Raw genomic sequence first — 24,791 nt, 5'->3', positions numbered from 1 at the left:
TGACCCGGAAGTGTCTCCGGACAGCGCTGGCCCCTGGCCTCTTAAGTGAGATGGGCGCACAACCCCAGAGTCTGTCAAGACTGGCCCGTACGGGCAGGGGTACCTTTACCTTTACTTAAATACTATCCCAGCTTTGCTCATTAAAGAGCTTATTCCAGATGGGTGAGGGGGGGGATAATGAAACTATTATTATTATTATTATTATTATTATTATTATTATTATTATTATTTTCTTCCAGATGTTGGCTTTTGCTGATGACTGGCCACATTGATCCCACCAAGCTGGACATCTCTATGTTGAACACTATGACTCCAAATATACTAGCAGGATTAGCACCAGTGGAACAGCAGCCATTGCTTAGAAGTAAACTAGCAGCAACCCTAGCTGAGCTCACTATGCTGGTGATAACAGGCACATCTTCTACAAGCCACTTCCTATTTCGCATTGGAAGGTGGTGGCTCCATTTGAATTGGCTGCCTCAGGGATCAAACTGTTTTGGGTTGGTCCTGGCTGCTGTATATTAATTATCATGCTTGAGTTGAATGATCCTAACAATTCCGTAAGATGTTGTTATCTATCAGTTTTATGCTTGGGGAAGGTGTGATATATTACCAAGAGGACAAGGTTGCACACTGCCCTTCCCGGTGAATGCTGCTCATTAATTGGCCGAGGTCATAGGAAGAAGCTGCAGAAGCTTGGTCAGAACATAGTTTAAAACAGTCAGCTCTATCACAGAATCCTGGACAATATTTCACCTACAAAAAAGCACCATCTCCTTCTGTATCCTGAAGATCATCAGTAGAATCAATTTCTGGGAGCTGAGCTCTTCCTAGAGTTAAGGACCTGTCACTGCCACCTCTGCCACCATCACCAACTTCATTGTCACCAGCCTGGTCATCAGCATTGTCACTGTCACTCTCATTCCCTTTCTGTTCTGTATCGCTGTCATTTTCAATCATCAAAACATCATCCTTAGCTTCTGGGTCAATGTCTTCTTTAAACCACACTGCTTTGTAGCCATCGTCTGACATCCTTCTGTCTTTAGTGAGGATGGATCTTACTTCCTTTTCACTGTCTGTCTCCCCGTTGCCTTCTTCACCTTCCTTGTTCGTTTCAGAAGCTGCTGATTCCTGGCTGCTTCCCACTGTCTCCTCCAAAGGAGGCAGGGTGCCTGACCGCTTCTCTGCATCCGGTTTGCCGTCTTCAGACTTCACACTTGCTGGCAACTTATCCTCCTTTCCACCTGAGTTAGGTTTCTCATTGCTTTCAATGCAGCTGTTGATCAAGCCTGCAACAGACTGCAAAAGAGGGACATTTATGGTTCATACTGATGGAAAGGGAAGTGAGGTGTCTAGAGAAGGATCACCCACATTGGAAATGATTGGGCCTAATCCCCCTGTGGTATAATTCAGTCTAATGATTAGCCAAATCACACTATTCATTTCTGCTTAGTATGTCTGCCACGTTTACATATTTACATATTACATACAAATGCTTCATGCAATATGCTGAGAACTCACAAATGTTGTGTAGTGGCTGATGCTCACATGGCAGCACCAACTTTTCCTTCTGTTTCTGCTTGACAAATTGCAATCCCAGCTCAACATACTAGCTTGTGTGATGTTGTAACTGATGTACAGGTGTGACTTTCCAACAACTCATTGCATACGGCTCTCATCTTTCTTTGGGTATTTTTGTTGTCGTTGGCCATCGTTAGAACATGATAAAAGCATAAAAGCTCACAAATTCCTGCACTGCAGTTCTTCACAACTAAGGCTTGTACTCTCACTCCAAAATCAATGTATAGCAAAAGGTCCACTTACTTCAGTGTCTTCTCCATATCTTTGTTTTAGTTTGTGATACTTGTAGGAGACCAGTCCAAGCAGCACTAATGCGACTAGCAGTAAACATCCCAAAGTGGTGCCCACAGCAGCCATGTCCTCTGTTCTGTACTGACAACTCTGTTCTGAAAACAAAAACATAAAACAATAGCCTGATATTGGAAACAATCTCTAGAAATCCCCATTGAAATCTGGTTAAATAATATTTGGAATGTGGCTTTATTGGCATGCCTTGCTTGCCACAGAAGGGTAATTAAAGGCACTTCAAGGGTAGGCACTTTCAGGGAGACTTGGCTTCCTTCCTTCCTTTTCTTTTATAAATAGATACTTTTATTCCATCCTCAGAACAACAATCTCTGTGGAGAGGCTACTTTAATGGATAATACATACAGTAAACAAATGTACTGCTTGCGTACTATGTACTGCATATGGAACTTAATAAGAATGTACCACTGAACAAGTTACTGTAGTTACCGTAGGTGCTGTTCTTGTACTTAAATGAAAAACAATTTTAAAAAATCATTGGGCGAGGGGACATCCTCCTGAATGTCAATATAAGACTTAAGGTGTAAGACAGGTGGGTGTGGATAACAGGTTTTGGAGGCTGCAATGTCATTACTTCCTCCTCTTTCCTTGATGGTCTCTTCCAGATTCCATGATGCAATATATATAAAAGTATCCCTAGCATTTCAGTTAATGTATCTAACACTGAACTAGTCACCAGCAGATAGCTACGCTCCAAGTTTCTATCCAATCGGAAACACATGCCAGGGTTTTCTTAGGTTGACTTGGATTTGCCTGCCGTAGGAATTTGCCCTTTCTCATGTCACACTTCACATCTCTATTAACTACCAAGCTATCGTTTTAAAGCTTTGTGGCGATTAGTAAAACCGCGACCAGCTATCAGTTTCATGTCTGTAATCTCCAGCAGCGTGGACTTTGACTATTGCCTGCAGGTTTCTATTACTTCTAAGAGTTTATCATTAATATGAAGTGAAAGGATTAGCACTTCACCTCTCAAAACAGCCAATATCACACAACTTCAGAAGTGCTGGAATCAAGATACTGCTTGCTAACTAAATTAGGAAAAAATGATATATTACATGAATGCTTAAGCTGACTTCACGAGAAGCCATTTTTGGAAACAACCCAATCAATCCATTTAAAAATTGACCCTTTTTATTGTTCTGGAACCTTAAGTTCCAAGACAATATCCAACTCCCCCCCCCCCGCACTTGTGGCTAGGGAAACCCAGCCAGATGGGTGGGATATAAATAATAAAATGTTGTTGTTGTTGTTGTTGTTGTTGTTGATGATGTTACAATTGTTTTGCCACTTTAAATGCATTTTGCCGATGTGGTTTATTTCTTGCTACTTATTAAATTAGGGCTTTTTTCCTCTTTAAAAATAAAACAATCTTTTGGAGAGAGCAAAAGCCAGAAGGGTGGCTTGGTTAAAAAAATGGAGAAGCGGGATGCCTAGTTCAGTGGTAAATGACATACTCTGCAGGCAGAAGGGCCCAATTGAAATGCAACTTAAGGCTCTCCAGCAGCAAGGTCCAAAAAGACTTCCCAACTTGAGACCCTGGAGAGCCACTGCCAGTCAGCCAAAGGCGGAAACCATGGTGGGTTAGAGCAGGTATGAGGAGCCTTTGGCCCGCCAGATGTTGCTGAGCTGCAGTTCCCATCGGCCTCTGCCAACAGGTCCACAAAATGGTGGGGCACGGGGGATTGGCACTGTCCCTCTTTTTAAAGAGAGAAAAAGGAGTGCTCCTGTGTTTGAGTGATACAACAATGGAGAGCTCAGCCTCTATTTATTAATTTTTTAAATGAAACCAGTCTCTCAATAGCCTGCAAACTTTATTGCCCTCCTACCTTCCCTCCTTCCTCTCTCCTATAGAAGGGAAGTTGGAGTGGGGGGGGGGGATTATGGAAAACAAAACATTTCAAAGGTCAGCAAATGACGCAGGCCTTGGAAGAGTGGGGTTGTGTTCCTGATGTCAGCCCTTGACTCAGGCTAAATAAACACCATACATTTAAAATCACACATGCACACACCAAATCCTGGAAACTGTAGTTCTTGAATCAAACCACAATCACCATAATTTTTGGGGGAGTGGGGGGGGGGAAGCCATGTGTTTTAGATGTATGGTGTATATGCAGTGATATGCAGCTACATTCTTCCACTCTGCATTCAGATAGCAATGGGCCACCTTGATGGCGGAAGAATTACGTTTTCCCATGGGTAATGTATTGTGCCTTGGATTCCAGAAAGGTATAATGCCCATTCCTGACACTGCTTTCCTTCTTTCTCTGAAAGCTACCATGACTCCCGCATTGCAGGGGGTTAGACTAGATGACCCTTAGGGTACCTTCCACGCCTACCATTCTATGACTTCATTTGCCCCTGTTATTTCACTTTGAAAGTCTCTGGCACATTCTGTCCTACCTGTCAATAATATGTTGCTTTCTGCTGCCTCTTTTCTTACCCATTCTTAACTGGATTCCACCCTGCTCTATCTGCAAAAAATACATCTCATGAAGCCCCAACAGTAACAGTAACAGCTTCCAGTGGAGTTCACGCCAAAGAAGCAGGAGAAGGAAGTTTTAGCCCCACCCGGGGGAGAGAGACCCTACTGAACCACTCATCTTTTGCATGCTAAATACATACATACATACATACATACATACATACATACATACATACTCAAACCTGCACTGCATGCAGTTCTACACAACACCCAAGCATTAGACACATATGGGATGTTTATCTGCCTTCCACCTACTTCCCCAACACCCCATCACACATATCAGGGGTTCAGGGGCTTTAGGAAGAGGCCTATTTGGGATGGATAGCTCATGTTTCACATGCAGGGGATCCCAGGCTTGAATTCTAGGGCAAAGCCCAATACGAATGGGAGGGGGTGAGCCCTCACACCCGGGCACACCTGACCTAACATGCCACATGAGCTAATAGACTCTGCATTGACCAGCTGGACTCTTTGGTCCACTCCCTCCCCCTGGTAACCTACCTGACCAACCCATACACACTCCCTGCTATTTTTCCTGCTAGGCTAGTTCTGCCAGGTTCCAGTAGGATTCATTGCCTGAGCCTCTTCTGTCTCGCAGAACATTCAGTCACATGGGTCTCCTCCCACCCCTTCCCCACCTGAAATGGTACAGGCCAGACACAGGTTTACTACTTCAGTGTGAACCAATTCTCAAACGCAACAGGAGGTATAGTGGTCTTACCTTACACAGAGAAATAGTGTGAGCAACACTATCTCTAGTCACTTTGATGCCACCCTAGCCCTGATCCAGCTAAAATTAGTCATGACTAAGCCCAAAGGTTGGCGGTTCGAATCCCCGCGACGGGGTGAGCGCCCATTGCTCGGTCCCTGCTCCTGCCAACCTAGCAGTTCGAAAGCACGTCCAAGTGCAAGTAGATAAATAGGTACCACTCTGGCGCGAAGGTAAATGGCGTTTCCATGTGCTGCTCTGGTTTTGCCAGAAGCAGCTTAGACATGCTGGCCACATGACCCGGAAAAACTGTCTGTGGACAAACGTCGGCTCCCTCGGCCAGTAAAGCGAGATCAGAGCAACAACCCCAGAGTCGTTTCCGACTGGACTTAACTGTCAGGGGCCCTTTACCTTTTTTAAGCCCCATTCAAAGGAGCAGAATTTTAGTAAGCCATGAGTAAGCATTTGTTTCAAGTTTTTCACAATCAGTTTTAGCTGTATTGGGATCCCTGCATGTAATACCTAATGTCATGGCCTAGGCCCCAGACCTAGACACTTCTCCAACAACAATTCCCTGAACCAATCTCAAGAAGCTTTCTTCTATTGATGGATAACGACCGCTGGGTGGGACAGATTCTAAAAGGGACTGTTAAAGCCACCATTCTTGTGTATCATGGGTCCCCACCCCCTACGCTGGCTATTTGTGAAAGAAAACAACATATGCAGGACCAAACCACGTGACAAGTGTGAAGTAAAGTCTGCCTCTGAATAACACGTTTACTCTATGTCTTGGACAACTTGTGGTGGTGGGTGTTTGAGGAGACACAGGTTCTGATAGTCTATGAGATGAATTACCTGGTAGAATGGACGTCGGTTGGTTGCCAGAAGATGAAGTTGTTATCGAAAGGGTGGTTGTTCTAGTTGCATCTCCTGTGGTATAGGTGGTTGTTCCATTATAGAGAGGGGTTGGAACAGTGGAAGAAACAGTCGTATCAGTTACTTTGGTGGTTTCTGTCTGAGGTGCCTTAGTAGTAGATTGCCCTATATCATCTGTTGCTGGACTCTCACCTGTTATGGGATGCTTTGTGGTAGTTCCAGCCTGAGAAGGTGTATTTGCAGTCGACCGTTTATCTGTTGCTGGGCTTATATCTGTTATGGGATGTGTGGTGGTGGTTCCAGTCTGATAAGAAGCTGAAGTAACAGTTTGGACCGTTCCCCCTGTTGCCGTGGATATGGAAGGCTCAGTTACTCCAGACTGAAAAGTTGTTTCAGCAGTAGATTCATCAGTCCTATCTGTTGCTTGGCTTATCCCAGTGATGGGAGAACTGGAGGTCTGGGGTTCTAAAGTGCTACCTGTGATTATGGAAGACTTTGTTGTAGTTACAAAAGGAGGGATGACTGAGTCAGATGTTGGGCCTGTTGCAGGCTTCTCTGTAATGGCAGTATTCCTGGTTGTACTTGCAGAAGGAGTTATAGGAAGAGTAGTGATTGTCCCAGGTGGTAAATCTGAAATATCTGAAATAGTGGTCCCTGCCCCTGTGGTAGTGATGGCTGTAGGAAGAATGGTTGGAGCTGAAAATGCATTAGGCCATGGTATTAGTTATTTTTCAGTGTTGTATCTTTACACTAAGAAACTGAACACCTTATTCATATGAAATGTACACAGATTAAGGCTCAAAACCATTATAAAATGGAGACAATATTGTAACAGCCCCTAGATGGTGAACCTTTATAGATCCCATATAGACAAAATCATGACAACAGGTCTTTTATCAGAACCCTATGGTAATCTTATCAGATTCCTGTGGCTGTTGGCAAAGAAAACCTATGCCCTTAGTTTTATGCTAGGAAAAGGGGTTAGTGACTAGTTCAGATCCAAAATCACAGACCAAATGTTTTGTAAGGGCACATTTGGACTGTCCAAATTAGGCTTTCAGGCTTGCTATTGATTTTTTGCTGGGCCAAGAATAAGGCTAAGGTCCCTTAAGCCATATAGCACAACATGCCTTCCCTGAGGTAACTTCCAGATGGCCTGTTAATTGAGCATTAATCTTGGTTGGTTTGTACAAAGTTTCTGGGGTGGCTATATAATGTCATATTTATTGAACCTTCATTCTGTTTTGTTTGCAGGGACGTTATACAACATCACATCAAACAGAAGAGGATGGCATGGTGGGGTGGCAGCGCTCCCCTGACCTCTGGCTGGTTGTGTTACTGCTGCTTACCAGGAGGTAGAAAGGTAGGGGCAAGGCAGTGGTAAACCTGGTACAGTTTAAATGTATCAAACTTTATCATGCTTTTAATATTCTGTTGGGAGCCACCCAGAGTGGCTGGGGCACCCCAGTCAGATGGGTGACACGTATAAAATAAAATAAAATAAAATAAAATAAAATAAAATAAAATAAAATAAAATAAAATAAAATAAAATAAAATAAAATAAAATAAAATAGTAGTTATTCTTACATTGGCTGAGCAAAGCAATTATTATCCTGCACTTTCCATTGCATATTCCTATCACTTTCCTTATGACAGTACAGTATGTCCCATTGTTTTGAACATATGTTTGCTGAGCAAGAAAACACACACACACACACACACACACACACACACACACACAACACTTTAAATATGTAAACTGAATTTGTTGGTATGTGGTTGAGCCTCCCACCCCAAACAGAGATAATCTGGAAGCAGACTTTTGCCTTAGTCTTTTTGAGCAGTATCTGTGATTCTTATATTTCATCTATGCTGTATGTGCTAACTTACTTTCTAAAGGCTTGACATCTACAGTTATCAGGGTGCTGTCCTCTTGCAGAGTAGCTGTGTCATTAGCAATAGCCTGTGCAGACATGAAAGTGGATGTTAACCCTTCGCATAAACACATTTATTCCATCAATTCATTTATGAAGGCACTAAATTAGTTAAGGGCTCTGAACAGTTCAAGCTTCTGTGCATTGGAGTGTGTAATCTATACACTCCAGTTCTGCAGAACATACAGCTGATGTCTACATATGCAATTCACAGATAGGTCTGGCAAGAGTGTGAAGCTAGGCAGCACAATTATGACTCCTACACACACACTTATAAAATTAGGATGAAAGGGTTTCCTCTTTCATTTTGTTGATTGCTTTCATTAAAATATCCTCACAACAGCATTCAAATAGAGCAAGGCCACTATTTATTATGAAAAGCAACCTAAAATAGGTAGGATAGAAGATTAGACAATCTTCTATTGGTGCAGTGGAATGCAAGCTTTTGAGTTACACAGAAATCTTAACATATATACCTATGACTGTGTACTTCAAAAGCTTGCAGAACTTGGTCTAATAAAAGATACATAATCTTTCCTAATTTGTGCTTCCAAAGTGTTTGGAACAAATATTGCTAATATTGTTACATTTTTTAAACAAATGTGATTCTGATCAGAATGTAAATAACTATCGTGTCCTGGCTCCCATCTGTCTGTTTGGTTTTTTTGTCCACTTTAAATTATCCATGACCAACCAGACTCTCTTGGAGTGAGAAATAACAGTGAGAGAAATTATGATGACAGCAGCCCATGTTTAAAGGGGCCTCTGGTGCCTTTTTCTAACATCAGACATTACAATCAAATTAATATAGCACTCAAATTTTGGGGGAAAGATAACCTACCAAAAGGGTGATGGTGGAGGCCACATCCAAAACTACAGCAGTCAGGAGAAATCCATCTACGGTAACTGTGAAATTCGTGCTGTTTTGGATTTGGTATTTGATATCAGGATTGAATTTCTGTGAATGGAGAATATAAAAATAGACTTTAATTAAGCACATGGAAGCCAGACAACAATTTGCCCCTATGCTCTCCACCCCATTCCCACCCTGGCTATGCAATATGCACCTAGTCACTAGTGCCAATGTCCTGGATGTGGACTTGTTTGTATCGGCTTCTCTGTTATTGTCAACACTTTCAGCATGTTTCCTTTCAGCCTGCCCCGATTATTTGCTCCAGGTTGTAGGGTATGTATCTGCCCCCCCCCCTTCCAATCCTCATTTCTGCAACCCCTTCAACACAGAATAAGATAAAATAACTAAATAAACTGTACCACTTCTTCCAAATTTATCAGGAAGTACTGAACTACGCAATTTCAGAGCATTATTTATTTGACAAAAGGTCCAAATTGAAAATGGTCCCAGGGCATGATCTCAGGGCATGTGATACAGTTATGCTGTAAAAGCTCAGCTTGGCTGGGAAATGGCCTGGGAACCCCATGTATGTTGTGTTGTGTTGCCTTGCATTCCATTATGGAAGAAAGGAGAGGGCATAAAATGTAAATAAATATTTGACCAAATAATTTTTAATTTTTAATGTTCATGACAGTTTTTTTATTTTATTTTTGGTGCCTGCAAAAGATTGCTTGATCCAGGTGGTTTTTATTTCATTGTAGACAGGTAAATGAGAGGCAACGTGGGCAGGTCATATGCAGATCAGGGGTTTGAAGATTTGCACAAGTACAGAGATGAGATCATAATGCTAAAAGAGATATGAGGGTCGTTCTAACCCTTCATGCATTAACTCGCATGAACCTCATATAGGAACCATATCTGATATCATTATTAGTATCTTAACATCTCTGCCCCCCTCCCCCTGCCCGGCACCCCAATGACCTTCAAAGGCATCTAAAATTCCATACATCAGTGAAGTCATCATCCGCAGCAAAGATGCGTAGGGGCACTGAAGGTTTCCCAGCCTCCATGACCAGGCTGGGAACAGGCAGGCCCACAGACACAGTTCCTGTGTAAAGGGTTTTCTCAAAGTACGGCTTGTGGTCATTTCTACGCACAACCTTGATTTCCACTGTTGTTTGGGAATATCTGTATGGATTGTTGGTCTGGAAAGCCTGGAAAAAGACAGAGCAAGAAGCACAAAAACAGTCATTCTCCTCAAGGGATAACATGCAAAATGACTTAATAGAAAGTAAGCACGGGGTAGGGGTGGAGTATGTGCTTGAGATCTGGGATGATAAGCTTTTCTTCCACTCTCTGCCACTGGCTTTTACAATGTCACCGAGTGTGGAGTGCTTCACCTTTTAGTAGACTCTTGAGGGGACAGGATTGTCCCTTTTGGCATTCTGCCAAAAATGTAGAAATTCAGTTTTGTAGCCTACATTTCTTAATCTAAGGAACTGAGGTGAGCAACATTTTAACCAAGCACTTGAACTCCTACTACATATTTTGGGAAGCTGTTTCTTTGTCTGTTCACTGTGGGTAGAATCCAACATAGCACGGGAGAGAATGATCTGTTAACACAAGGAGAAATCTGTGCACACCCTAATTCTGTTCTAGGGATTCCTGAATCTGTTCCAAGGCAGGGGCATGTTTCATAGCATCATAGAGTTCCAGCTGTAGAGTTGGAAGGGTATAGGGGAGGGAGAGGGGGAGACCTCATTTCATGAGAGGATATCCTTGCACAGTTGGCACCCTGTCCTTGAATACCACCCTATGTACTTGGACACTTCTTAAGATATTGCTGCATGCCATCCCAGTCTCCAAGTACTGCAAGATTTCAGGAGTTCCAGGGTTCCTGTTTTCTTTTGATTGAGGGACAGTGGAGACTGTTGCATCTTTATGATATATGGTTTGTTTACACACACATATGTACAATCTGAGCCTATGATGGATGGGTCAACACCATTAAGACCTCCAGAAAGGGTCTTGTTTCTACTGTAGCCATAACCTTGGGTTCCAATAGAAATCAAGCATAGTTCTGTCTCCCCCCGCTACCCAGCCTGCAACCTTGCAGGTTCTAGCTTCTAGCACACATAACTCGACTCTCCAGCTTGGCATTTGTATTTCTAACTACCAGAGAGTTGAGGAAGGGAGCCCCACCCATTTGCTGTCTGGCACAGAGCCACTTCCTTTGTTACCATAACAATCCAAACTTAGACCATTACCTCATCGGGAAACTAGCCTGGCTGTTCCAAGAATTTGAATCCTTGCTTAGATTTTTACACTTGCTGGATCCAGGCTTTAGAAGGGTCTCTCAGCATACAAGCCTACCCTGCCCCAGACTCATAACATGGTCATATGCAAATTTTGCATAATGGTTCCTGAGATCAAGAAGCAGGGTTTTGTCTATGTTTGGACACAATTTTGAATCAAGATAGCGAACTGTACTTTTCAAAACCACTGGTTTCAAAACTGCACACATTCAGCTGATGTGTGGGCAGTTCAGCCTCACTTTCTGCAGGAAGCTGCCTTGTACACCTGAACCCAGCAGGCCTGAAGTCCCCACCCATCAGCAGATGATATCAGGTGTGGGGCAGGTAAGCATGGTCTGGGGGAAATGGTCTTGTGGGACAAATAGGGAGGCCTGGCAGGCCAAATTTGGCCTGTGGGCCTGAGATTGCTCATCCTTGAAGGCCTATAGGATTAGATCCAGTTTATCATGGATTACCGGTAAATGTGGGAGTGGGGAACTAGAGGCCATCTAGATGTTGCTGGACTACAACTCACACCATCCCTGACCATTGACCATGCTTGCTGTGAACAACATCTGGACAGCAACAGACTCCCCATCCCTGATCTAATAAATGGCTAAGACATTTCTCACAGCCTAGCTCTGCCTTCCCCAGCCTGGTGCCCTCAGATCCTTTGAATGACAATTCCCATCAGCCCATGCCAGTCCAAAACACTTGGAGGGCACCAGTTTGAGGGAAGCTGAGCTAGCTCTTTTCTCCTTGGTAAACACGTATTCCAGCTAGGAGTTGATCAACACAGATCACCAAGAGACTTACCACAACATATAACGTGAAAGTCTTCAGAGTGTTAACAGTCTTGTTCATTGTTATTTCCCCAGAATCCTTGTCTATTGAGAACGTGTCATCATTTCCTAATGAAATTTGAGAAAATTAGTAATTGGAACTTCTGGTCACCGGAAGAAAGAATGGGATGGGTGTAGCCACGGGAGTGGGGTGGGCAGCTGCCCCCTATCAAGTAAATAAATAAAAATACTTAACTAACTGAGTGATTGTGTTGCAGATAGCTCAGTTTTGTCCTCCCAAAATAAATCCTGGCTACGCCCATGGCTCTGATACCATCACATCCAAGGCTGGATGTAGCTGTTTTTTTTTTTTTTTTAATAATATTTATTAAAAATTTTCCAGAATAAAAAGGAAAGATAGCAAGAAAAAAAGAAAAAACAAATATGATTTACACTTGGTTTCAGTGGCATCTTTCCCGGACTCCCCCCCTCCCCCTCTTGTATTCCATTTCCATTAAATTGATTCCACAGATTCTTACCCCAAATTTTAAAACCTTATTTGTAATTTTAAATAACCCATTTATTCCAAATTAATTTATCTTATTTATCTTAATGAACCATTTCTCCTTATATTTTATATAATTCCCTAAGATTCCCTTCCACGAATTCCCCTATTTTCAAACAATAAACATGAAAAAAGAAAAGAAAGAAATAATATATAATTTTACAGCCTTTGGATTCCAAATCTCCCCCCCCCATTCCCCGGTTCCAATCCCCAAAGTTCATCCATTGTCTACTGCCAGCCTGGTGTATCCACGTCTATATCTCAACTCCACTTTGCCGTCTTTTGATAGCTTTTAATTTCAGAAAGTCCAATCTCGAAAAAACTCTCAGAAAAAGTCATTGTTCTTCCATCCAGACCTCTATGTTTAAGAGTCTAACTTAAATTCTATTTCTTGGTCCTTTTAAAGTCTGGATGTTCCAAATACTCCGGCTTCAAATTTGGTCCAGCTCTTATTCCTCAGGTTGCTTTATCCTGTTCTGCTGCAGAAACCTTCTAATTCAGAAACTTCTTGTTCTCCACAGAGGCTTTTGTTATTCAGGAACATAACTTGCGTCAAGTCCCTTCCTTTCTTCAATAGATAAATCCATTGTCTCCTTTAGTATAGAAACCTCTGTAGACAAAATAATGCTTCGTTTTTGCAACTTTCCCAAGAGATAACAGATCCTGCTCAAATTCATAGTATTTTTCCACTTGCTGCTACTGTTGCAATGTCCCAGCCTCCCTCTAGAGGGAATATGGTAACTTAATTTCTTTCAAAATCAGACCCAAAAGTCAAATAACTTGTTGCCTTTATTTCCAATAATTTATGTCCAAATTGTAACAAATCTAACCAGCAAAGCCATCGTAACAAAGTTCTCTTTTATTTTCCTGTTTTGACAGCTACTTTGACAGCTGTCAAAGTTTCTGTGTCTCTTCACCAGTCTCTCATAGCGGATCGTTCCCGGTTCCCGGGGGGGTTGCATTTTAGTTCCCACAAATCAGTCTTCTCCTCCAGCACAATTATTGTAATTTCCCTTCGTGAAGTTAAATTTTTTTTTCAGGTAAACAAGTTCATCTCTTGATCTTAGTTGTCAAATCCTTGCGTTGAGCCATCTACAACAGGGGGGGGGCGGACTTCCTTTTTGCACTCCCCCCGCTCGCTCCAAATTCAAAGATCAAATTTCCCTTTTAAGTCCAATCAATTTACTCACGGGTTGTTCCTTTTAGTCCAAATCCAAAATTTTCAAAGAAGAAGTCGTTGCTCTCCGCCGAATGGCATGCGGCTTCGCTGGGCAGGGGAAGCATTGGACTCACAGCACCACACCCCCCCGTTACCCGCTCCGCAGCCTTTAAAAAGGCTCCTTCGCAGGTCGGGGGGGCGCAAACGGTGCCCGCCGAGTCACCAAGTCCATGGGCATCTCCGCCCATGGTTTTTGAGGGTCCCCGCGTCGCCGGCACGGCAGGACCCGACCCCTACCCAGCCGACTCCCTCCGGAGCTCGGAGGGAGTCCGCCATTCGGACGATGGCGCCGACCCGGAAGTCCCAAGGCTGGATGTAGCTGTTGACCCATGTTACCAGTTGGGATACAAGGCTCAGTGTGTGTGTGTGTGTGTACGCACCTGTGCCTGCCGCATAGAGTAGCTTATTTAGAACACATAGAAACTCAAAAGGCTACACAGGGATTTATTAACTAAGCCTTGATTTTCCTGGAAATGTTGGCAGCCAAAACTCCCCCCCCCCCCGTGGGTAGGAGTAATCTACTCACCATCAGCAATTGCATACTCTACTTTTTCATTCAAATCCCTGTCCCCATCAAAAGCATAGAGGGGTCCTGGCTCCAAGACCAAAGACTCATTCTGCAATAAACAAGGTAAATCATTTTCAGATGTTTCCAGAAATCAAAGCATTTGCTCACTTTCAGGTACTTTCAGCCGTTACGAGTCTGGCTTTTAGTTAACAAGATGTTACAATAACAACATATCTGAAGCAAATTATAAATTATAGAGCTGATGTTGCAGCTGGCTGATGATGAATTGGACAAAGCCTTTTTCACATATGAGTGATATAAATTTAATGATGATGATAATGATGTGGCTACATTCACTCTGGCTGTTTTGGAGGTCCTGGCCTGTTGAAGATGCTGTGTACCCCCATGCTTGCTCCCCACACCAGCATGCAATCATTGCTGCTCTCTATCTCTCATGCTAAAGAGGTTCCCTAATAAGTTTGACATTAAACCTGCCATTTTGCATGTGGCCTCCAGCCTCAATGCAAGCTGTGTGCTTACATACCAAATTGTAGATTATTACTTTCCTAGCGAACAACAAGTCCATAAGCAGGAGCAGCCACTGTAGCCTAAAGGAGTGGCAGCCACAACAAAAAGAGTCCCATTTCCTGGTAGTAGAAGCTAATTTCATGACACGTAGAAGTTTTGTTTTGTCACTGCCATTTCTTATGTGTAAGAAGATGCTTATTGGAAGGGGTAGGCTGCTCATAGCATACCCACCACAGGCAAAATCTGCTTGTTGTATGAAAGCACACTCCTCATTGTGTTGCTGTTTGGAGTCAAACCTCGACTTGCTGGCATTGACCTGGAGTGAAGCAGAAGACTTGGGAGCAACAGCCCTAACATGGCTAATAGGCTTCTCTGCAGGTAACAGGAAGTTTGGCTGACTGCTTAACCCTTCCCCCTTCTGCCACTTTCCCCGACTCAGTATTGCCCTCCCCAAATTGCCTTTTCATGTGTGGAAGGAAAGACACAGGGGAAAGATATGAGGAGCCCATTTCTTTCTCCCTCATGGGCAAAAAAGCAACAAGGGCATGTTTTTGAACTTTTTTTTTTAAGATAGGAGGGAATGGGCAAAACAGCTTCTGTCTGCTGTTTTTTTGCTTAGACATCTTTGCCACAGACTGCAATGGGTTAAAGGAAAGTGGAGGCAAGAACCAAAGATGTAGTTTGAGCCTCATGCAAAGTGTGTTTAGCTGTGTTGTAAAAGTTGTAATGTTGAATAGAAGTTTTTCTACCCCAGCTATTTTTCTCAGGAATAGCCAGTGCCCTTTTGGTATTGGCACCAATTCTGTTCTGGGTTTGATGCGGCAGGCAGAGGTGGTGCTTAGTTCCAGGGCACTCCTGGGCTGATCTTTGAGTCCATAGACTGCAAAGACAAAAAGAGTCCTATAGGGACCGAGAGGAGCAAAGCAAAAATAAGTGAGGCATCCTGGGGTGGACACAGCCTAAGGGTTCCTTGTGCATACCATATTCTCCGAGATGTTGACTTTGCCAGCGTAGCCCTTGTTGATGCACATTATATTCCCTCCAAAAGTAGTGCATGGCTGGAACCAGGGAGGTCTCCGGTCAGCCTGTAGGATATGTATGGTTATTGTTGCAGTGGCTGTGTGTGGAGCTTCACCGGCCTTCCCATCCTATATGAAAGAAAAATGAAGGGCAAAAACAAGAAATGGGAACATGTCCATTATAACAGCAGCACCAAAACAATCCCTAGCACTATACTTGCAAAACCCACCAGGGCAGGTTACCCTTGTCAGAAGTTCTGAGTTCAAGTAGCTGCATTGATTCATACCAGCCAAATTAAATAAATTCATTTAAAGGCAATACCTCTGATCAAAGGTCATGACTGCACCCTGCTGGAAACTGATTGTCCAGCACCAATGTGCGATTTGATTGATTTAAAACATTGGCATACTGCTTTATAGTTAAAAACAGAATACGATGTACAGAAATAAAAAGAGTGGGAGGAATTCAACATTGAGATAAGGCAGTCGTTCAGCCAGGGCAAGCATTTGGGGTTGCTAGATGGAACGATCCCTCCCTGCCTCCCCACTTGCACTGTTCTGGAAGCCCTTAGTTGAATACCACCCAGTGCAAAAAAAAAAAAAAAAGGACACAATTTGTTATGATATAACATTTGCAATAATACAATAACCACAGTGGCTGGCCGCATGCAGCAGCCAATATTCATGGCCAGGAAACTCCTGGGTAAACAAGTATGTTTTCAGCATGATCTTTCTTACGCATTTCAGTGAAGGGGGAAGCTCTGCAAACACTTTTATTTAAATATTTGAATCTCTGCACTGAAATGACTGAGAAATCATTTGCAGAGCAAGGAACAGTGTGCGCGCATCAGAGCTCTTATTCCTAGGCCAGACTTCTGGGATGTGGGGGCCTGGCAATTGTCAAGATTGCCAGTGGCAACCCTAAAAGCACAAGGGCATTTATCTGGTGAATGTGGAAACACATGTGCAGCAGGGCAGTTGCAAATAAACACATATTTTGCTCATGATAAAACTTACCATGGCATATAAGACAAACTGCATGTAGTTAATTTTTTCATAATCCAAGGTTTTGAGCAAGTAAATTTGCGGGTTATTAACTCCTTCAATGTTAAAATACTCCAGTCCTACCTAGAAGACAAGAAGAGATGGTGACACACTCTTCATCACAGATATGGAACCTAATGCCATTTCAAAAACACTGTTCAGTGTCAAAGGTATTGCTTATTGTTGCATGTTTCGACACCTGAGGTGACTGGGTTATGGAAAGTATATGATCTCTGGTTTCTTATTGGTACAATGGAGTTTTCATTTAAATCCTTTTAATTAAGGCTTAGAGTGTGAAAACTATGCTCGACCCATGTGTATTTTAACTGTGTGTTAGACACTTCTAATTTTCTGGAATCAGCATGCATCAAAAGCTAATGATGCCAAGGTCATGTTTACTGTGATGTGTCAATAGCTAATTAAGCCAGGACTAGCCTCTGGTGTGAGGTGATAGCCTGGGCTAATGGACTATTAGGACATCAAAGGATCAAAGGAACTGGGGATGAGACACCAATTGAGTAGGGTCCCCATCCTCCACAGAAAAAGAGAGGGTGGAAGCAATTGGAGCAATGTAGGCTGGAAGCTTAGGAGTGAGGTAACATAGATAGTAAAACAGTGGAGAGAGAGAGAGAGCATAATGTTTTATGTTTATTTGGATTCAGGGCTGCAGCTATGGGAGAAGCAAGTGCCGGGCTTTGGAGCAGAATCTCGGGGCCCCATTCCATAGACTGAAGTCATGTTCACACTTTTGCTTGTCCCATACCTAGAAAGCATGGCTCTGACTGGTTTCTTGCTTCTCCCATGCTTTGCAGGCCTGGGTGGGTCTGAGTGGTTTTGCCTTTGCGCTGCTGCTTTCCCTCAGAAAACCTGCTCTTTAGTTCTAAATCGGAGCAAACGTCAATCTGGAGAAAACCCCAACTGATGTTTGCTCGGATTCGACGGTAAACATTGGGTTTCCCTGGGGGAAAGCGGTGGGACAAGCAGAAGTCCAGATGAGCCCTGAATGGGAGGGCCCTCAAACTCAGCATGTTTTGAATTAAGTGAACAAATACACATTTCCACTGAAAGAGCTCCAGTAAAACTACCTGTCTGCACCACTGGCTATACCAGGCATAGGCAAACTTCGGCCCTTCAGATGTTTTGGACTACAATTCCCATCATCCCTGACCACTGGTTCTGTTAGCTAGGGATCATGAAAGCTGTGGGCCAAAACATCTGGAGGGCCGAAGTTTGCCTATGCCTGGGCTATACTAACTCCCCACTCAACTATATACTAACTGGTGGATCTGCTGTAAGGTTGTAATATATTGTGTCTTTGTCAGCATCCTTAGCTGTTACATTAGCCTGGGGCACGACAGTCGTGTTCACTGCTATATCCTGAAAAACAAAACGAAAAAAGGAACATCATTTTGAGCTATTTTTTGTCACATGTAATTTACAGCAGATAGATAATTTACTAGGCAGATAAGTAACATGCACACAATTTTCTCAGAAGAACCAAAGTAGGGCACAACATTCAAATGCAATCTAGAATAAAGGAACAACTAGTTCCTTGCAGAATCCTGGGCCAAAATGAAAAGGACCACAGTTGACATGTATTCTTTTCTTATAATGCGAAGCAATGATGAGGAAACCTGAGGAGTCTTGGGGACCATGGTGTCGTGAGGCGTGGACTTTAACAACCTCCCACCTCAGAGTCTCTGTTTTCCTCTCCTAAGCTGCTGTTGGCATTTTAAAAAAATACTTCCATTCCTGCCTATGGAAGCTGTGCAGGATCCTCCTCAGCTGTTATTTGGATTTACATAACCCCCCAAAGGGACGCGGGTGGCGCTGTGGGTAAAAGCCTCAGCACCTAGGACTTGCTGATCGAAAGGTCAGCGGTTCGAATCCCCGCGGCGGGGTGCGCTCCCATCGCTTGGTCCCAGCGCCTGCCAACCTAGCAGTTCGAAAGCACCCCCGGGTGCAAGTAGATAAATAGGGACCGCTTACTAGCGGGAAGGTAAACGGCGTTCCGTGTGCTGCGCTGGCTCGCCAGATGCAGCTTGTCACACTGGCCACGTGACCCAGAAGTGTCTCCGGACAGCGCTGGCCCCCAGCCTCTTAAGTGAGATGAGCACACAACCCTAGAGTCTGTCAAGACTGGCCCATACGGGCAGGGGTACCTTTACCTTTAACCCCCCAAAATGTGTGTGTTGACTTTGTTCATATACTTATAGCCTCACATCTAGTCTGGAACTATACTAAATGCAGAGACACGTAGACATATGCTTTTCCATTTTTAATACTGTATTTGCATCCTGTTGCTTCTACAAAAACCTCACAGCAGCATATAGTTCTCTCCTCTCAACCTACATTTTCCCCTCACAATAACCTTGTGATGCAGGTTAGATGGAAAGAGAGTGCACCCCATGAGCTCAGTGGGGATTTGTAGTCAGGTCTCCCCAGCCCACTCCTAGTCTTTCACCAATCCCCCTATTGGCCTCTTTCTACCTTGCACTAAGTGAGAGAGAATTAATGGTTTATAACATAAGGCACTGTTAAGGGACGCAGGTGGCGCTGTGGGTTAAAGCCTCAGCGCCTAGGACTTGCCGATCGAAAGGTCGGCGGTTCGAATCCCTGCGGCGGGGTGCGCTCCCGCTGCTCGGTCCCAGCGCCTGCCAACCTAGCAGTTCGAAAGCACCTCCGGGTGCAAGTAGATAAATAGGGACCGCTTACCAGCGGGAAGGTAAACGGCGTTTCCGTGTGCGACTCTGGCTCGCCAGAGCAGCGATGTCACGCTGGCCATGTGACCCGGAAGTGTCTCCGGACAGCGCTGGCCCCTGGCCTCTTAAGTGAGATGGGCGCACAACCCCAGAGTCTGTCAAGACTGGCCCGTATGGGCAGGGGTACCTTTACCTTTACCTTTAACATAAGGCACAATGGAATAGAACCATACAACAAGTTATCACATGCAGAGGGGAGTCTGCATTGTATTTTAAAACTGAATGTGTTTGGCTTCATCATTTTAAAGATTCAGTGTGATGAGATTCTGTGTGGGATAATGATGAGGATCTTATCTAATGTAAATGAGAGTTATTGTTCCCTTCAGTCAGAATAGGAGAAGCTTGCATTTGACTATTAATAACTTTATTGCAGAGGGGATACCTTTATCTAATTTTACATTTAGTCTTTTCATGTTTAAATTGCTATAAGAAGAGTTTTCTGTATTTTATATTAAATAAAGGAGTAAAACCTCATGTATTGCAGATACATGATTTTGCTGGCAAAGGAAGTAGGCGGCATTATAAACTACAACATATGAGTTCTTTATAATACTAGTACCAGATTAGGATGCTATCCCTTTAGAAATATTGCTAAATAAAAATAAACTGGGATATGATAGAGTTATTTAAACAGTTTGATTAAACATTGCACCCAATATTTAAAATGAACAGCTACTCCTATTTTCTGAACGAACTTCTCGATTTGAGGTTGGAAATCCATTGTGCACTGTAACTAGTCACTGAAGGGGACCTGAGGGTGGAAATGTATTTGGCATCTTCTATATCCCCCCCCCCCATGGTTGCATTAATTTGCATACAATTGTATCTATGGCTAACAAAGTGGACATTACTGTTTGAGCAGTTTTTATGAACTTGCTTCAAAGAAAATATTTTAGTGAGCTCAATAGTGTAATAGAGTTGTAATCTATATTTCTCTCTTAACCCTCTTGGATATTTGTTTGTTATTTTGGAATTAAATTGGAAACAGCAATAATATGTTATGGTTAATTATCATTTCTATTTCATTGTGTTATGCTTAATATTTGTATTTTAATGTTTATACAAGGTTTTATTCTTCCCAAGATTATGGTTCTATCAGAATTATAGCTACAGTCCATTGTCACTTGTTGCAGAGACATCATCATCATCATCATCATACCTCTCGAACACTGACGGTGATGTTGGTTTCTGGAAACACAGGAGGGTTGTCATTCACATCGATAATGTTCACTACAACAGTAATACTATTTACCTGGTGGTGAGCAAAGCAGAATAATGTTAGTAACTGATTGACTGTTGAAATGCTGAAAATCAGGGGTGATGCTGGTGATGTTAGAACTATGGTCTTTTTAAAAAAGGAATGTTGGGTGGCCGTCTTGGCTTCAAACATGAACTAAGCTTGAAAATGACAATAATCCGAAAAGTTCAACCCAATACATGCCTGCAGAAGCAAGTACCACTGAATTCAAATATGTTGCATTACTTATTCTTGCAATTTAAAATAAAATAAATTTAGCAGTTCCAAGTGTTTTGTGTTTGACATTTTTTTTATACAATACACCTGTTTTTCGAAAATTGAAATTATCAAACAAAATTGAGGAGGGGGGGAGCACTGGCCCCACCCCTGGCATGCCATTGACAAGGGATGGAGAGAAAGATAAGTGGGTGAAGGAGGCAAAGGGTGTATCAGAGATAGAGGGTGTGTGTGACCATGTCTACCATTAGCTTCAGCCCCACCTACACTTGGCATGCAGCCCCTGGCAGATTAGTTGCTGAGGGAATGTGGTTCTCTTGGGGAAAAACTCTGGACCTAGATGACCTTGCAGAGAAGTGTCTCCCACTATGTTTTTGCAACGTCTAACAACACAAAGTAGCATTTCAGATATTACTCACGACTATATCCGCTCTGAAGCACTGTAGTTCTACAACTAGCGCTGTTGAAACCTGTATTAAAAACAAATGATTTCAATTAAATCATGCTTTTGTGGCACAATTTTAATTATTTTATTTTATTTTATTTTAGCTCTTGGTGCTGCCTGACAGGGCCTTCCTGGTAGTGGCTCCCTGTTTAATGGAATGCCCTCCTCCTGAAGTACATCTGCTTTCATCATTATTAACATTCAGGAGGAATATGAAAACATTCCTGTTCACCCAAGCATTTGATGGCTGAAGTATTATTACCCATGAGGATATGTGAAATAATAATAAAAAATTAGATGTTTTTAACATTTTTGCCTATCCTGATCTGTTAGGATGGCATACATCAGAATAAACTAAGCAAATGTTTATACAGTGGTACCTTGGTTCTCGAATGGCTTGGCTCCTGAACAAATCAGCTCCTGAATGCCACAATCCCGGAAGTGAGTGTTCTGGTTTGTGAATGTTTTTTGGAAGCTGAATGTCCGACGCAACTTCAGCGGCTTCTGCTTGAGTGTAGGAAGCTCCTGCAGCCAATTGGAAGCCGCACTATGGTTTTTGAATGGTTTCGGGAGTCGAACTGAGTCCCAGAACAGATTGAGTTTGAGAACCAAGGTACCACTGTACTAAGAATCACTACTGGTAGTTTTCACACAAAGGTTTTTTGCCCAAATAGGTTTATAATGTGACTAAAAAACCCCCAGCATTGACCAGAATTCCTGTTTGAATTACAAAAGCCTCTCTTCCACTCTAAGTTCTCTGTTTAGTAACTATCTCATACATACATAAAGAGTGAAAGAGGTGCTCAGAGGCAGTTTAATCATCACACTTGAAAATACCCCATAGCCTTCAAATTAAGAAGCATTACCTGCATGTAATGATGGCATGCAAATTGGCTTTAATCTATCACATGACGTATGCTGCCAGGTAGAAAGCCTGTTTGCATATCTACCACTTTAAGGAACACTTTATGGAACAGGGAGGGGAAGCCATCTTGTCTGTTGCCTCAGGCAACAAAGTAAGTCCTTTGCCTTACACTGCTCTGGCCAAAAGAATATAAAAGCTCAGAGAGAATGGACATTTGCAAGGCACTTGTTTTCAATGTTTTAATTAAGGCTATTAAATAGCTTTAAAATATTTGGATAGCTATATTCAGGTTATGACTGTACTGCCCTGATTCACTTCCACCTCACCTTACCACGTTTCTCGATAGGAGTCTGACTGGCTACCATTACTGTCATAGATGCTTTAGCTGAGATTCCTGCATTTCAGGAATGTCCGATGACCCTTGGGGAACCTTCCAACTCTAAGATTCTCTGATTCTATGCTATTAACCCCCCAGCCATATTTCTGCATCTTTTTCATACCAGTTCATTACCTCATAATCCACTGAATTTTTCAGGAGCAGTTGTGAGTTCTGAATCTCAAACTGGTCACCGTTCAATACCAATGGGTTAATTCTTACTGTGACACCGTCAGCTGCGTTAATGTTGGTAATCAAAGCCCCAGGAGGATTATTCTCTTGGATATTAACAACTTTATCTTGCACACCACAATCTAGTGAAACAAAAGACAATATTTTAAATCTCCCAAAGCACAAGCTTAGTCAAAAGAAGGCATAAGATCAACTAGTGCTTTGTGTATTCTAGTCCAAGAATTTGTCTGGGACAAATATATAGGAAATATCATATAACTCAGACAGTGGTGGACTTACATTTTGGGGGCCCTGAAGCTTGAACTGTCATGGGGGCCCCTTTGCAACCAGCAGCAAGGTCTGGGTAACCCCATTTATCCTATTCAATGGGGTTGTTCCACAACAGATCACACACCTTTACAACATCTGTGCTACTGACTCTCAAACATTGGGATTGTTGAAATATAGGAGAAGAAGTTTGAGTCATGTGACTCAAATTGGGTCTACTAGACCCAAAGATTTTAAGCAATGTAGACTTAAATTGCTTCTGGGGCCCCTCCAGGATTGGGGGCCCTGAAGCCTTAAGCTTCATTAGTTTCATAGCAGATTCACCCCTGAACTCAGTAACAGGCAGGTGTAAGACAATCTGCCTAATAAGCTTTCTTATCCACTTGATATCTAGATATAGGCATGTGAAGGTATAGTCTTTCAAATGTTAGCAAATAGTTAACTTTGCCAACATCTTATAACCATATAATTTGGGACAAACCCAACATCGTGTAAAAGGATTCCTCTTCATATCATTAATTCCTTTATCTGATTTCCAGTTCTTAAGTGAACTCCAGACATCATAGTCAAAAAAGTGCCATCATTCACCTCATCCATGCGCACCCCTATTTTTTTTTGTGCATGTAATTAATTATAAATCAATTATTCAAATGATAATTAACAATAAAACACACCCTTTCTTTTGAAATGGCCACCTTCTTGCCTGTGTGATAATTTGGCCATTTCAGAGGTCTGTTACAAAATACATCTTTCATTAGAATATTAGAAAGGTTATACAGTATAGATTCTGTCTGACAGGAACCAAACCATGCTACAACCTAGGCTTGGAATACGCTGTGATCCAAGGCACACTTCTCCAAGAGTCCTATGTGGTAGGACATACTTCTAGTGAAACAGGTACCAGCTTGTGCTGCCACCTGTAGTAATTGTTTTTCTACTGGTATATCCTTTTATATTAAAAAAACCAAACCAACCCAAATCAAAGTTTTTTCCCTTACCCAGAAAACATACTGACCTGAATTTTGTGCCTGAACATGAATTGCTGACAGCAAGAGGAAAAGCACCCAGGTACAGGACTGCCTGAAGAAAGCCATTGGGCAGATGGAAAAGAAATCCAAAAATTAAGGAACGCGGACCATCCACTTTTCTTCGTTAATTGTTGCAATGTATCTTCTTTCACTGTTCCATGAGGAAATAATGTGGCAAATGACACTGAGCTGACACAGTCGTTTAACCTTTGCATCCTAGCTTATTGATTCACTTATTTATGACTTGCTTACTGTTACCAGTTCCTGAATGCGATAAGTGGATGGTCCCGCTTTGCTGTTACGCATTACGTAACACTTGCATGTGGCTAGGACCAAGGGTGATGCTGAACAGAAGAGGGTGGGCCACTTTACAGAATGAAAGACGGCGAGTCATTTCACACATGCTCTCCAAAAAATATCTGAATGGGCTACACAGGGTGTCAAAAATATACAAACAATGCTTGAAACCAGGCAGTGTGGTGCCATTTAGAGAGAGTCAGGGACCTATTCACAGGTTTTTAATACCCAAGCTAAGCCCCAAGAACTCATAAAGTAATAACAAAGATGAATATTGCTCTGGGCATGTGCAGAGTGCCTTTGCTGACCTTTAGTAACATATTTGAGAAGAAAAAGAAAGTGCGACAGCAAAACTGCAGGGGAAACTTCAGCATTTCTCATT

General features: G+C 42.6%; 1 protein-coding gene across 6 annotated transcripts; it reads right to left on the bottom strand.

The window, feature by feature from the left end:
- Positions 1-122: 122 nt before the first annotated feature.
- Positions 123-24,320, bottom strand: CDHR5 (cadherin related family member 5). Of its 6 annotated transcripts, XM_079995942.1 has the most exons (16): positions 24,100-24,298; positions 22,761-22,939; positions 21,359-21,409; positions 20,625-20,717; positions 17,982-18,080; positions 16,677-16,787; positions 15,621-15,788; positions 14,131-14,221; positions 11,855-11,949; positions 9,752-9,958; positions 8,733-8,849; positions 7,848-7,920; positions 6,150-6,653; positions 5,937-6,011; positions 1,825-1,967; positions 123-1,299 (listed from the first exon to the last, which is right to left on the bottom strand). In XM_079995942.1, exons 1-16 carry the CDS (start codon positions 24,176-24,178, stop codon positions 757-759), a joined length of 2,628 nt encoding a protein of 875 aa, XP_079852068.1. In that variant the 5' UTR covers positions 24,179-24,298; the 3' UTR covers positions 123-756. The 6 variants fall into 6 exon arrangements, with proteins under 6 accessions (XP_079852068.1, XP_079852067.1, XP_079852069.1 ...); XM_079995941.1 differs by having other exon boundaries at positions 5,937-6,653; XM_079995943.1 differs by lacking the exon at positions 5,937-6,011.
- Between the last annotated feature and the right edge of the window lie 471 nt (positions 24,321-24,791).

Source organism: Podarcis cretensis (assembly GCF_951804945.1).
Source record: "Podarcis cretensis genome assembly, chromosome: 1".
In the NCBI taxonomy this organism is placed as follows: domain Eukaryota; kingdom Metazoa; phylum Chordata; class Lepidosauria; order Squamata; family Lacertidae; genus Podarcis; species Podarcis cretensis.
This window is presented reverse-complemented; position numbering and strand designations above follow the sequence as displayed.